Source organism: Nannospalax galili, unplaced genomic scaffold (assembly GCF_000622305.1).
Source record: "Nannospalax galili isolate Female #2095 unplaced genomic scaffold, S.galili_v1.0 scaffold241, whole genome shotgun sequence".
NCBI lineage: Eukaryota > Metazoa > Chordata > Mammalia > Rodentia > Spalacidae > Nannospalax > Nannospalax galili.
In genome coordinates, this window is record NW_008345602.1 from 520531 (window position 1) to 534334 (window position 13804).

Here is a 13804-nt window from a genome sequence, read left to right on the forward strand (position 1 = left end):
GGTGTCGGCGCCCGCGCGGCCGCTCAGCAGCGACTGGAACTCGAACCTGCAGCCGCCGCCGCCGCCGCCGCCGCCGCCGTGGGCCGGGCTACCCGGGCTGCTACTGCTGCCGGCGGAGGCGCCCGGCGTCCGTCCTTCGATGCTCCTCCGGGGGCTCGGCATCGCGACCCGCGGCCGGACCCCGGCACCGGGGCAGACCGGAGAGAGCCTTCCCGGGCCAGCAGCCTCTTCCGCTTCCGCACTGCCATCCCAGAGGGCGGGCCGAAGAGCCGCGGAGCGCGATTGTGACACCTGGCGGAGACGCGGGAGGGAACTGGGATAGACAGCTTGGTCGAGGAAGAGGTGGGAAGATGCTGATGCTGGGTGGTGCAGGTGAGGGGTGCAGTGATGGGGTAATTTCAGAGGCTGTGGGGGGTGAGGAGAAATACAGTCCTGTTGACGAAAAACAAACCCTGATTGTCCTTCTCTTTAAGATTTCTTGCCCGGGAGTGTTTCTGCCGGACAAGGAAGGTGTGTACCTGGGAGTCTACCTCCTGAATCAATACCTGGAGACTGACTGCTTTCCCTCCGTGTTCCCTATTGCGATTCAGCAGAGCATGAGATTTGAAAAGGTGATCTTGATTTCTCAGTGGGTTTTGCTGCCTGACGACAATGTAATAGCTATCGTAGGAGAACAGTGATTTGTAAATTCCTTCTTAAAAGTTTCCTGAAGGCACTTCAACACAGTGCAAAAACACAGGCAGCTTTGAAGGAAAACGGTTTAGAAGACATGGTTTTACTCTGCAGGTCTGAGCCAAGTTCTGTCAATTGAGTGCTAAATACCCTGGAGGATGCTTCTATTCTTGGAACTCCCATAGCATTTTCTAACTGGGGCAGAGAGCGTTCCTGAATGTTCTTAGAGGTGTTAGAAACGGTTGCATTGCGTTTATGAAAGGGGCTATTAATAAACTTCAGACCTTAGGAAAAAACTTTCTTAAACTCAGAAAAATAGTTTAAAACTATAACCAAATTTGTTAAACCTTGTAACTGAAATCCTATAAGTAAAGGCAAAAAAGCTGTGATTTACTGAGCTTCCTTAAGTCGTGCCCGTGTTACTTAGCTACTGTGGTAAAGGCCAGATTCCATCCAGTGGATACAACCATGCAAAAAAAAAAAACAAAAACAAAAAAACAAACAAACAAACAAAAAAAACAAAGCCCAAGCACCAGCCACAGCTAGTCAATTCAGTATGCAGTAGAGGATGATTCATTTCATTGCTGTGCCCTCACCAACAGTCCCCTATGGCTTTAGTTTCTTCGGATTTGAGATGAAACTGGTGTTGTCTTTAGCAAGCCTAATGATTTTGCCCAATGTCACTGAGGTGGACTTTTGGGGGAGGGAGGAGATCACATCACTTTCAGAGTGGTGGTCTGATTTGCTTCCTGTTGCTGTAGTAAACCCAATGACCAAAAGCAACCTGGAGAGGAAAGGATTTATTTCGACTTACACTTCCAGGTCACAGTCCATCACTGAGGGAAGTCAAGGCAGGGCCAGAGACAAGAAGGATGCTTGCTCAGCTAGCTTTCTTATAGAGCCCAGGCCTACCAGGCCCACAGTGGGCTGGGTCCTCCTACATCAATTACCAATCAAGAAAAGCCCCACAGACACAGGCAAACCTCACAGAGGCAATTCCCTAATTGAGACTTCCTCAGGTAACTCTAGGTTGTGTCAAGTTGACAACTAAAGCTACCTGGGAAAGTCTGGAAACTGGTACACAGAAATCCACTTGTGTCTTTTGACCTAACATGGGAGAAAAGATGAAAATTGTAACGTTTTTATAAATTACATCTTATTCATTTAAATCATGTGTCAAACTTATTGGGTAAAAGAACAAATGGGTATTATCTTAGAAAATACAATTAGAACCCAGAGGAGCCTACTTGTTTCGGTCACAGTTGTAATGAAAAGTAGTTGTTGAAAATACACTATTTTTCCTCCCAAGAATTCCCCCATTTCATCAATTCCTTAAAAGAAGACTTTTAAGATACATTTGTAAAAAGCCCACAGATATAAAATTGTACAGACACAGAATGATAAAACTACAAATCACCTTGAGATGCTACTACCGAATAAGAAGAAACACGTATTTGAGATTACTGATTAAACATATTATGGAACCATTTTTTCTTTTTATAAAATGAAATGAGTTGTTTGGACTCACATTCTAGTTTATTATGGTTCCAGCTCTCTTGCAATCTGTTCCATCTTCTAGTGAAAATGCTTGCAGAATGAAATGAAAGTATTTCCCCCCATGGCCCTTCTGTGTAATTCAGATTACAATGCTTGAAAGCATTTGGGTAGACAAATTCCTCATAAAAATTCATTACCCATTATATTTGAATAGACCATGCTGACCACTTACTCCCCCAAGATCACACTTGATAAAATACTTACATATACGTATATTAGGTTCTTATAGCTGTCGTACAGTAGTACTCCACACGAAGTGGTTTAAGCAGTAAAAACTTATGTCTCACAGTCGAGAGAGTACAAGTCAGCAGAATGTTGGCAGGGCCATGCTAGTTCTGAAGGCATCAGGAAAGGATCTGTTCCAGGTCTTTCTCCTAGCTTGTGGAGTTCTTTGGCTTAAAGCAGCTTAACTCCAATATTTACATAGCCATTTATTCTGTGTATATGTGTGGCTAAAAGAAATTCTGACCCTGTCTCAAAAAGACCAAAAATAAATAAGTAAATATAAATAAATAAATAAATAAATAAATAAATAAATAAATAAATAAATAAATTCTGGAAGCATTAGGCCAGGGGGCTCCAATGCTTTAAGCCCAAAGGAGCCCAATGTAAGGTGTAAAATAAAACCAGAGCTTCACTAATCAGAAATTGTCAAATGGCCTTTGTTACGGATTTCCACTCTAACTAGTCAAATGTATCTGCTTTCCCTTGTTTGCACACCAGTGTAGGAAAGCTCTGGTGCACTCTAAACTTCTTGTTCAGAGTGTACCTGGCTCATGAATTGTTCTCTGCTTAAATACACTCATGAGCTGGGTTTGGTGCCTCACCTTTAATCCAAGCACTAGGGAGGCAGAGGCAGGCCCTGTGAAATTGAGGCCAGCATGGTCTACATAGTAAGTTCCAAGCCAGTAGGGGCTACAGGGAGAACCTGTCACAAAACAAAACAAAAAAGGGGGTGGGCTAGAGAGATGGCTTAGAAGTTAAGAGCATTGATTGTCCTAGCAGAGGACCCTGGTTCAGTTCCCAACACCCACATGGCAGCTAACAACTGTCTGTAACTCCAGTTACAGGGGATTTGATGCCCTTTTCTGGCCTCTGTAGGCATTGCATGCACATGGTGCACTTAATCCAGATAAAACACTCATATACATAAAATTAAAAAAAAATCCCAGACTCATGAATTAATTTTACTTAGAGTTTTTCTTTTTTAAAAAATTTAAAACATGAATTGTACTCAAATAATTTTTTTATAAGAATTATCATATTGTATTAGGGTCCTAATTTACCCCACTACGACCTCATTCAAACTTAACTAGTTATATCTGCACTGACCCTATTTAGAAATAAGGTCACCTTCTGAGATACCAGGGTTAGATATCAACTTGTGATTTTTGACTGGAGCACAATTCAACCCACAATAGTCAGTGAAATGGAAGAATTTAATTATTGAAATAATTTAGGCCAAACAGTTACCCTCATTTACTTCATCAATGCAAATAGATAAGCAAGACAGCTTCCATTAAAAAAAAATGTTTGCATTGTTCTTTTTTTATATTTATTATTTTTATTTTATGTATATGAGTGTATTGTCCGCATGTATGTGAGTGCACCTGTGTCATGCAATGCCACAGAGGTCAGAAGAGGGCTTCGGATTCCCCTGGAACTGGAGTTAAGGATGGTTAAGGATGGTTTGTAGCCGCCATGTGGGTGCTGGCAATAGGACCTGGGTCCTCTACAAGAGCAGTTAGTGCTCTTAACTACTAAGGCATCTCTCCAGCCCCTGTCAGCTTCCATTTTTGCTCTCAAAGGAGACCTGGCTTTGAAACCTCAGCAGATTTTTATTTATTAATTTTTAATCTTTTTGAGACAGGGTCTCCCTGTAGCCCCAGTTGGCCTGGAACTCGGTATGTAGACCAGGCTAGCCTTGAACTCACAGAGTTCCTCTGCCTCTGCCTCAAGCAGACTATTAACCATGCTTAACTTTAACATCATCTATTGTTTAAAGGCTAAAACTGAACTCTGCTGAAAACCTTTTGTTTTCCCAAGGTTCTGGAGGCCTTTTGTTTCAGTCCCACCTCAGAGTCTTTTATATCAAGAACAATGCAGATCTGACAATGTTTACCCTGATATAATAATGGTGGTCCTGTACTTCATGTTAAACTTACAGCAAATCCCTCTTGCTTAACTACTACTGCTTTCCTTTTATGTTACACGTGGGTAAAATTTCTTTGTATTCCTTTTTAGCACATCTAGTTGCATGGGCAGAGAAGCCATCTACTTAACACTTATGAGTACCTATGTATGTGGAATGTTTTTCTAGGTACTCAGGACTCAGGTTGATGCAAGATGTGCTTGCATGTAGAGGTAGTTCAAGTTAATGCCATTTAAAGCATGTGATAGATTTAGGTAGTTTCAAGTTCCTTGCACTTGTTACTGTGATAATTTTCATGTGTGCTACAGCCATTCAATATATTTTTAACCACACACTTACTAAAGGTGCTCCATTGAGTCCTAAAATATTGTATGGCTGGGTTTTGCATGTGCTAACTGCTTGGAAGAGCACAATCTACAAATTCTATAAATACGTATTACTAAAACTTTGAAAATTTATTTTCCCTGTTTTTCTCCGCAGGTGTTTGAAAGTGCAGTAGATCCTGGAGCTGTTGCAGAGCTTTTAGAAAGTAGGTACTTAAAAGAGGAAAAAAAAAACAAAACAACTTACTGTGTAGTTTACAGGTGTAGAATTCTACTATTTTCTAAAGTGTGATATTTTCACGTTTGATCTATATTTAAATTTAGGGAAAATCTGTGGTAAATTTTGGTTTATTTGTTGTTTTTTTTTTTTTTTTTTTTGAGACAGTATCTTGCTATGTAGTCCAGGCTGGCCTTGAACTCTGTTCTCCTGCCTCCATCTCCCAGTATTGGGATTATAGGTATGTGCTATCACACCTCTCTTTTAAAAGTTAATTTATTATTATTGTATGTATATCATGTGTGCATGTGTGTGCCACTGGTACATATGGCAGTCAGAGGAAAACTTTCATTAGTCAGTTCTCTTTCTACTGTGAGATGGAAGTCAGGTTCTCAGGCTTGTGCAGCAAGTGCCTTTACCTCCTGAGTCATCTTACTGGCCCATCACATCTATCTTGAATAATTATTTTTAATTCTGTTACAAATATTTTTCTCAGTATAGATGAGATGTGTTGGCACATGCCTCTAACCCCAGTACTTGGAAAGTAGAGGTGGGAGAATCAAGAGTTCAAAGTTAACCTCAGCTATCTAGTTTGGGGCTATCCTGGGCATGAGACTTTGTCTAAAAAAAAAAATTTACTATCTAAATGTAGATATGATTTTCTGGATGATATGATTCTGTTTTTTATACACATTAAGTGGTTTTTGTATATCCACAGAATTGTGCAACTATTACAGTTAGATCTTTTATTAACTTGTATCATTTTTAACACTATAGAAAGAAATTCTGTTGGCAGTCATTTCCTTTCCCCCTGTGTATTAGTTACTTTTCTGTTGCTGTGATAGAAACACTGACCACAGCAACTTAGAGAAGGAGGAATTTGAGCTTATGGTTTCAGGGGAATTACAGTCCATCATGGCGGGAAGGCATGGTGGCTGGCAGTGGATGGAACAGGAGCAGCAGGAGCAGGCATAGGAAGCAAAAGAGAAACTGGAGATCTGGCAAGGCTTAAGAACTCTTTAAGCCCACCCCCAGTGATGTGCTTCCTCCGGGACAGCCACACCTTCTAAGACCTCCCCAAACAGTGCCACCATATGGGGACAAATATGCAAATACTTGGAGCCTATAGGGAACATTTTCATTCAAACCACCACATTCCACCCCCTGGCCCCCATAGGCTCATGACCATATAAAATGCAAAATGCATTTAGTCCAACTTAGAAGTCCCCATATTCATTATAAGTCTCAATACTATTCAAAAGTTCACAGTCCAAAGTCTTTTCTGAGACTCAGGGAAATATCTTAACTGTAAGCCCCTGTAAAATCAAAAGATAAATTACATACTCCTAACATACAGTGGAACCCAATACATATTACCATTTCAAAAGGGAGGAATAGAAGCATAGTAAGGAAATACTGGACCAAAACAAGACCAAAAACCAGCAGGAGAAACACCAAATCCAGTAGCTCTGTGTCCGTCTTCTGGGACTTCACTTCCAAAGGGCTTAGATGGCTCAGCCTCTCCAGCTTTGCTGTGTGCAACATACATCTCTATCATGTGCTGGTACCACTCCCTGTACGCAGGTCTTCTTGGCAGATGCCTCACATTCCTGGCATCATTAACGTCTTCTTGGGGTCTCCATTGCCAATCAGGCTTCACTGTCACTGCTTCACAAAATGGCCTATCAGGGCCTTCTCTATAAAGGAGAACCCCTGCTACACACTGCCTGGCCTCAGCAGCTCTCTGAAACCAAGGAGGAAGAACAGATGACCTCTTCACTCTTGCATTTTTAATGCCTCTAAAGCAAACACCAGGTGAAGGACACTGCCAAGTTTGACTGCAAGTTTGGAATGGACTCCAGCCTGCTTTATCCATTTTAGAAGCTTTTCTCTTCAGTGGCCCCTGCAGCATTTTCCTTTCACAAGTTGGAGGCTTAACTGCATGGTCTTTCCCTGGAGGCACTCTCTCCATTGTTGAAGTTTGAATCTCTAGGCCCCTCCTTAGTCACTTTTAATCTCCTTATCAAAGGGATCCTTTCTGGCACAGACCAAGGCTTCAACGTTTATCTTCCTAGTGCTCTTTTTCAATCCAAACTGTATTTCTTTCTGCCCCATTTGCTCTTTTTCATATAGATCTGCATAATATTCACCATTAATAGCCACGTCACCATTTCTACATTAGGACATTATACAGCATGTAGTCCTTTGTGATCAGCTTCTTTCACTTAGCACAATGTTTTCAAAGTTCATTTATATCATAGCATCTGCCAATTCTTCATTCTTTAATAGACTATTAAATCCCCAAATTTATCATATTTTGTTTTTCTCTTCATCAATTAGTAGACATTTGAGTTGCTTCCACTTTTAGACCATGATGAATAATGATGCTGCAAATATTTGGGAATATGTTTTTATTTCTCTTGCGTACATATATGTATCATAAAAATACATACACATGAGTGGAATTGCTGGGTCATAGAGTAACTTACAGTCTGTTTTATAACTTTGAAAAGATGTCCCACACTACTTACCAAAGCAGCTGAGTCATTTTACATTCTCCCAGCAGTGTTTGAGCATTTCATTTCTCCCCCTACATTTTGGCCAATACCTGTTGCTGCCTGCCATTTTGATTGGTAGAAGTCCTGTGGTTCTGAAGTGGTAACTTATCATTGTTTTGCATGTCCCTAATGGCTAATGGTGTCAAGTGTGCTTTACAGAAATGCCTATTCATATCCTCTCCCAGGACCTTCAAATGATAGAAAATACAAACTTGTCTTTTGTTTCTGACTTATTTTGCTTAATATGGTGATGCCCATTTACATCTATTTTCCACTTTCCAGTAAACTACATACAGTTGTTCTTCTTTATGGCTAAATAGAACTCCATTGTGTTTGTATACCACATTTTCTTTATCCACTCATCTATGGATGACTATCTAGGCTGATTCCATAACTTGGCTATAGGGAACAGGGCTGAAGTAAGCATGGATGTGCAGGTGCTTTGAGTCCTTTGGGTATATACCAAGAAGCAGTGAAGTGAGTCATGTGATAGTACTATTTTGAGTCTTTTGAGGAACTTTCATACTGAACATCTTATTAGACTGGACCAATTCACATTCCTACCAGCTTGCAGTGGATAAGGGTCTCCCTTTCCTCACACCCTCACCAATACTGCTTGTCGTTTTCTTGATAGACAATTTGACTGGAGAGAGGTGGAATCTTTATGCAGTTTTACTTTGTGCTTCCCTTTTGCCCAAGGATGTTGAACTTTTTTTTTTTTTTTTTTTGAGACTGGGCTGCATGTGGCCCAGGCTGGCCTCAAACTCATTACATAACTGAGAATGGCCTTGAATTCCTAGTTTTCCTGACTCTGCCTCCTAAGTGCTGTGATTACAGGTGTTTTGCCACCACATCTAGCCATTTTCATATGTTTATTGTTCATTTGTACTTTGTCTTTTGACTATTGTCTATTCATTTCACTAGCCCATTTATTGCTTGGGTTGTTTGTTTTTCGATGTTGTTTTTTGAGTTCTTCATGTATTTTATATATTCGTCCTTTGTCAGATGTGTAGCTAGTAAAGATTTTTCTCCTGTTCTGTGGACTGTCTTTTTACTTGATTGTTTCCACTGCTGTGTAGTAACGTTTTAATTTCATGCAATCCCATCTGCTAGTTTTTGGTGTGTACTGTAGGAGTCTTTTTCAGAAAATCCTTCCCGTTGCCTTTATCTTGGAGTGTTTGCTCTATGTTTTCCTTTTACAGTTTCAGTTTTACAGTAAAATCTTTTGTCTGTTTTGAATTGACTTTTGTATTGGGTAAGAGAGCGAATGCTTCATTCTTCTGCATGTGGCTATCCCATTTTGCCACCACTATTCGTTAAAGAAGCTGTCTTTTCTCCAGTATATACGTTTGGCAACTTTGTAAAAATCAGGTGGCTGTAACTGTGTGGAATTATTCCTGGATCCTCCATGCTGTTACCATGATCTGTGTCTTTTTCTGCCAATACCACACTGCTTTTGTTACTATGGCTCCAGAGTATGACTTGAACAGGCATTGTGATGCCGCCAGCATTGTTCTTTTTGCTCAAGACTGCTTTGACTCTCTGGGGATTCTGTGCTTCTATATGCATTTTAGGTTTTTTTCCGTTTTTGTGATGAATATCAGTGGATTTTAATGAGTATTGCACTGATTCTGTAGATTGCCTTTGGTAATAAAGCTATCTTCACTATATTAATTCTGCCAATCTGTGAGAATATGAGGTCTTTCCATCTTCTAGAATTCTCTTCAATTTTTCCAATATTTTAAAACCTTCATTGTAGTTGCTAAGTTTACTTGTAAATGTTTTAAATATTTTAAAATTATTTATTATTCTATGTGTGTGAATGTGGTGTCTGTATGTATGTAAGTGCACATGTGTCTGCCATGGCCACAGAGGTCAGAAGAGGGCGTCAAGTAACAAGTGGCTATTGGCCACCATGTGGTGCTGGGAACCAAATCTGGGTCCTCTGGAAGAGCAACTGGTCCTCTTAACTACTAAGCCATCTTTCTAGCCCCGTTTGTAGATATTTTAAAGTAAATTTTTATTTATTTATTTTATTATTCTTATTATTAGTCTGTGTATAATGTTTGTGTATGCACATGCATACCACAGTGTATATGTTTAGGTCAGAGGACAATTTTGTGGGTTCCAGGGAATCAATTTCAGGTCATCAGGCTTATACATAGCAAATGAGCCATCTTGTCAGTCCCTGTTTGTTAGATTTTTGTTTTTGAAGCTATTATGAGTGAGATTGTCTCTTTTTTTTTTCCTTTTGGTCTTTTTTGAGACAGGGTCTCCCAATAGCCCCAGCTGGCCTGGAACTCACTATGTAGACCAGGCTGGCCTTGAACTCACAGAGATCCACCTGCCTCTGCCTCCTGAGTGCTGGGATTAAAGGCCTGTGCTACCATGACTGGTGAGATTGTCTTTTCTGACCAATGATGAACATAGAAGTTAAGAGATTTCTTATGACTTAGTATCATTGTTGCTACGTGTGTGTTTAAGCTGTTAGTACCTTCTAGGAGGCAGGCAGTCTAGAAACACCCATTTCTTCTAGAGGGTCCAATAAAGTTTCAAAGTGTGCCCTAAAGCTATCCTAAGTTGTTTTGTTGTGTGTTATAATATCTAACTTTCATGTCTAATCCACTCTCTTTTGATTATTTTGGTTAAGGGTTGGTCAATCTTGTTTATCTTTTCTTTTTTTAATATTTTATTTATTATTATTTTTTATGTGTATGAGTGTAAAGCCTGCACGTGTGTTATGTGCACCCGTGTCATGCAGTGTCCTCAGAGGTCAGAAGAGGTCGTTGGATCCCCCAGAACTGAAGTTAGGGACAGTTGTTAGCTGCCATATGGGTGCTAGGATTTGAGCCTGGGTCCTCTGCAAGAGCAGTCATTTTTATTAACCGCTGAGCCATCTCTCTAGCCCCTTGTTTATCTTTTCAAAGAACCAACTCATCATACTGATTTTCTTTATTTTTTTTTCATTTCCATTTCATTGATTTCTGCCTTGATTTTTATGATTTATATCTACCTATTTTGGGAGTGGCTTATTCCTATCTTTCTAAGAGTTTGAGATGTATCATTAAATTATTTATATGGTCTCCCTGTAGCTCCAGTTAGCCAGGAACTCACTACTAAGAGACCAAGTTGGCTTCACTCTCACAGAGATCCACTTGCCTCTGCCTCCAGAGTGCTGGAATTAAAGGTGTGTGCCACCATGCTGATTTTTGCTGAATTTTAAAATGTGGGCATTTATAATATGAACTTCTCTCTTAGAACCACTTTCATTGTATTCCACAGTTTCTGGTATGTAATATTTTCATTTTCGCTTGACTTCTGAAATTTTTAAATTTCCCTCTTGATTTATTCAATAGTATTTTGTTCAATCTCCATGACTTTGCATATGTTCTGTAGTCAGTCTTGAGTATTAGTTTATTTCTCTGTGATTAGTTAGAATACAAGAAATCATTTTTCTTGTATTTGTTAAGACTTATTTTGTGTCCTACAATGTGATTTATTTTAGGGAAAGTTCCATGGGCTGCTGTTAAGAATGTGTATTCTCTACTGTTTGGGTGGAATATTCTGTAGATACCTGTTGTCTATTTGAACTATATTGTCTTACAACTCTCATGTTTCTTTGTTGATTCTTTTATGTGGATCTTTTGATAAGAGTGGGGAATTGAAGTTATCCAGTGTATTGTGTTGAGGTCAATCTCAGTCTTCACATTCACTAATATTTGCTTTATGAAATTGGGCTTACCAGTATTTGGTGCATATATGCTTAGAATTGTAACATCCTCTTGATGGATTGTTCAGTTAGTCAGAATCCAGTTAGTATATACATAGAGACTATATTGAATCTGTAGATTAGTTGAGGAAATATTGTCTTTATATTAAGCTTTCCAATCATGTGCATAGGATGTTTTCCCATTTATTTAGGTTAAGTTACTTTTCAAAGTTTCAGTTTTCAGTGTATTTCTATTGTTTAGTTTTTCTCAAATACTTTATTCATTTTTATATTGCTATAAATTTAAAATATATTTTCAGATTAGTCAAGAATATAAAAATAGAGCCAGGCATGGTGGCACATGCCTTTAATCTCAGCACTTGGGAGGCAGAGTCAGAGATCAAGTCCAGCCTGGTTAAAAAAAAAAAAAGATAAAGAAATGGTATTTTCTTTATGTATTGATTGTCTGTGTATTCATGTGGAGTGTCTGTGTATTCATGTGGAGTTCAGAGGATAACCTTGGTATCATTCCTCAGTCACTATCTGCCTTTCTTCTTTGAGACAGGGTTTCACACTGGCCTGTAGTTCACCAAGTAGTCCAAGTTGGGTGGGCAGCCAGCCCCAGGGATCCAGCTGTCTTCACCTTCCTAGTGCTTCCTAGTACTTCCTAGTAGCTCACACTACTATGTCTGGCTTTTTTATGTGGGTCTAGGAATTGAACTTACATCCTTTTCTTGCAAGAAAAGCACTTGACTAACTGAGCCTAAACACCGTATACTGATATTGCACCCTGCAAATTTGACAAACATTAATTCTAGTAGGCTTTGTTGTTGTTGATTCTTTAGTATTTTCTTTTAAAACTTTTTTTTCTTCTCTTTTGAGACAGGGTCTCTCTGTAGCCCCAGCTGGCCTGGAACTCACTATGTAGACCAGGCTGGCCTTGGTCTCAAAGAGATCTGCTTGTCTCTGCTGGGATTAAAGGCATGAGACACTACACCCCACCCTTTTTTATTGGTTTTTGAGATAGAGTCTTTGTAGAACTGACTGGCCTAGAATTGGCGGTGTAGATGAGGCAAGCCTTGAACTCACAGAACTCCGCCTGTCTCTGCCTCCTGAGTGTCACACCACCACACCTGATTTAAAAATTTTGAATTACAGTTTTGTTCTGTGTTTGTGCATTTGTGCTCTGGTGAATGTACCACGATGTGCATATGGAGGTCGGAGGAAACCTTACAGGAGTAGTTTCTCTCCTACCATGTGGCTCTTAGGGAAAGAACACAGGTCCTCAGGCTTGGCAGCAAGCTCTTCCTTCCATTGAGCAATCTCACCAGCCCAGATTTTCTGTACATAAAATTATGTCATCAAAGGAGAAAACAGTTTGCTTCTTCTGCTATAGTTTTTTTGCATTTTATTTCATTTTCTTGTTTTAATGTTCTGTCCAGAATCTTTAGGACAATGTTGAACAGAAGTGGTAGGTGAGAAACCTTATCTTTTTCCTCATTTCCTTCTAAGGAAGAGAAATTGTTACATTTTCTCCATTTAGTGTGATATTACGTGTCAGTATTTCGTAAGTGCCCAGTGTCAGGCTAAGGGAAGTCACTCTCATTATGAGGTTTCTTTTGTTTTGTTTTTAGAGGTTCTAAGGATTTAACCAAGGACCTTATACATGCCTGCCAGACTAGTTTATTGAATTTTAAAAAAAATATTAATTTTTATTTTATGTGTATGAGTGTATTGCCTGCATGTATGTGAGTGCACCATGTCATGCAATGCTGTGGAAGTCAGAAGAGGGCATTGGATTCCCCTGGACCTGACGTTAAGGATGGTTCATGGCTACCATGTAGGTACTGCGAATCAACCCGGGTCCTCTGCAAGAGCAGTCTGTGTTCATAAATGCTGAGCCATCTCTCCAGCCCCTAGTTTGTCATAAAAAAATGTTAAACCTTTTTTTACATGCTTTTCTTTCTGTAGTTACTGAAATGAGCATATAGTTTTTTAAAAATCATTTTTATATTTTTTATGGCTTTTATCTTTTATTGTATGTTTTACAGTCACATCAAGTGATTCGTATATTGAGTTTTAGACTTCTTTTTAAAAAATTTTTAATAACTACATGATTTGAAGAAGCATTTCACTATAGCTTTAACATATTCAGTAACACATTCCAGAGCAAGAGTACATCTCTTTCACAAGTGGCTGTAAGTTTCTAGGTTCACAGTTGAATTAATACAGTTATACAATATTGAACTCAGTATAAGCCCTGTCAAACATAAAATTGAATGAATTTTAACCTTTAAAAAGATCTCCATTTCATTTTACAATATATCATTCCTTGCAGAAAGACTCATTGTTTTTGCTACTAACACTGAGATGTTGGCACATGCATCTCTAATCTGTATGTATCTATTACTAGTCATAATTGGTTGCACTTGGATCCTTGGCTCCTGTGTATGTCTATAAAGTCATCAGGTAGATTTCAATGGTAATGTTTATCACCTCTATTATTTAACATGACATAAATTTCCATGCTTCCTCCTCAAATATAATAGATTTTTTAAAATTTGATTTTGTGTGTGTGTGTATATCACACAGAACATCCCAAACCATCTTATTCAA

The 13804-nt window shown here is 39.2% G+C and overlaps 2 protein-coding genes across 10 annotated transcripts in view; one reads left to right on the top strand and one right to left on the bottom strand.

The window, feature by feature from the left end:
- Window positions 1–232, bottom strand: part of Plpp6 (phospholipid phosphatase 6) — a 1525-nt gene extending 1293 nt beyond the window's left edge. Inside the window, exon 1 of the mRNA XM_008841679.3 lies at window positions 1–232. This exon is cut by the window's left edge and continues 1293 nt beyond it. Coding sequence (XP_008839901.1) covers window positions 1–162 — 162 coding nt within the window. The 5' untranslated portion in view covers window positions 163–232.
- Window positions 1–13804, top strand: part of Spata6l (spermatogenesis associated 6 like) — a 71965-nt gene that overhangs the window by 7948 nt on the left and 50213 nt on the right. For 5 of the 9 annotated variants that reach the window (XM_008841669.3, XM_008841672.2, XM_008841670.3 and 2 more), the window contains 2 exons: window positions 474–611; window positions 4862–4910. In XM_008841669.3, coding sequence (XP_008839891.2) covers window positions 474–611; window positions 4862–4910 — 187 coding nt within the window. Of the gene's footprint in view, window positions 1–210; window positions 373–473; window positions 612–4861; window positions 4911–13804 lie in introns of those variants that run through there. The other 4 variants (XM_008841675.2, XM_008841678.2, XM_029567636.1 and 1 more) reach the window with 3 other exon arrangements.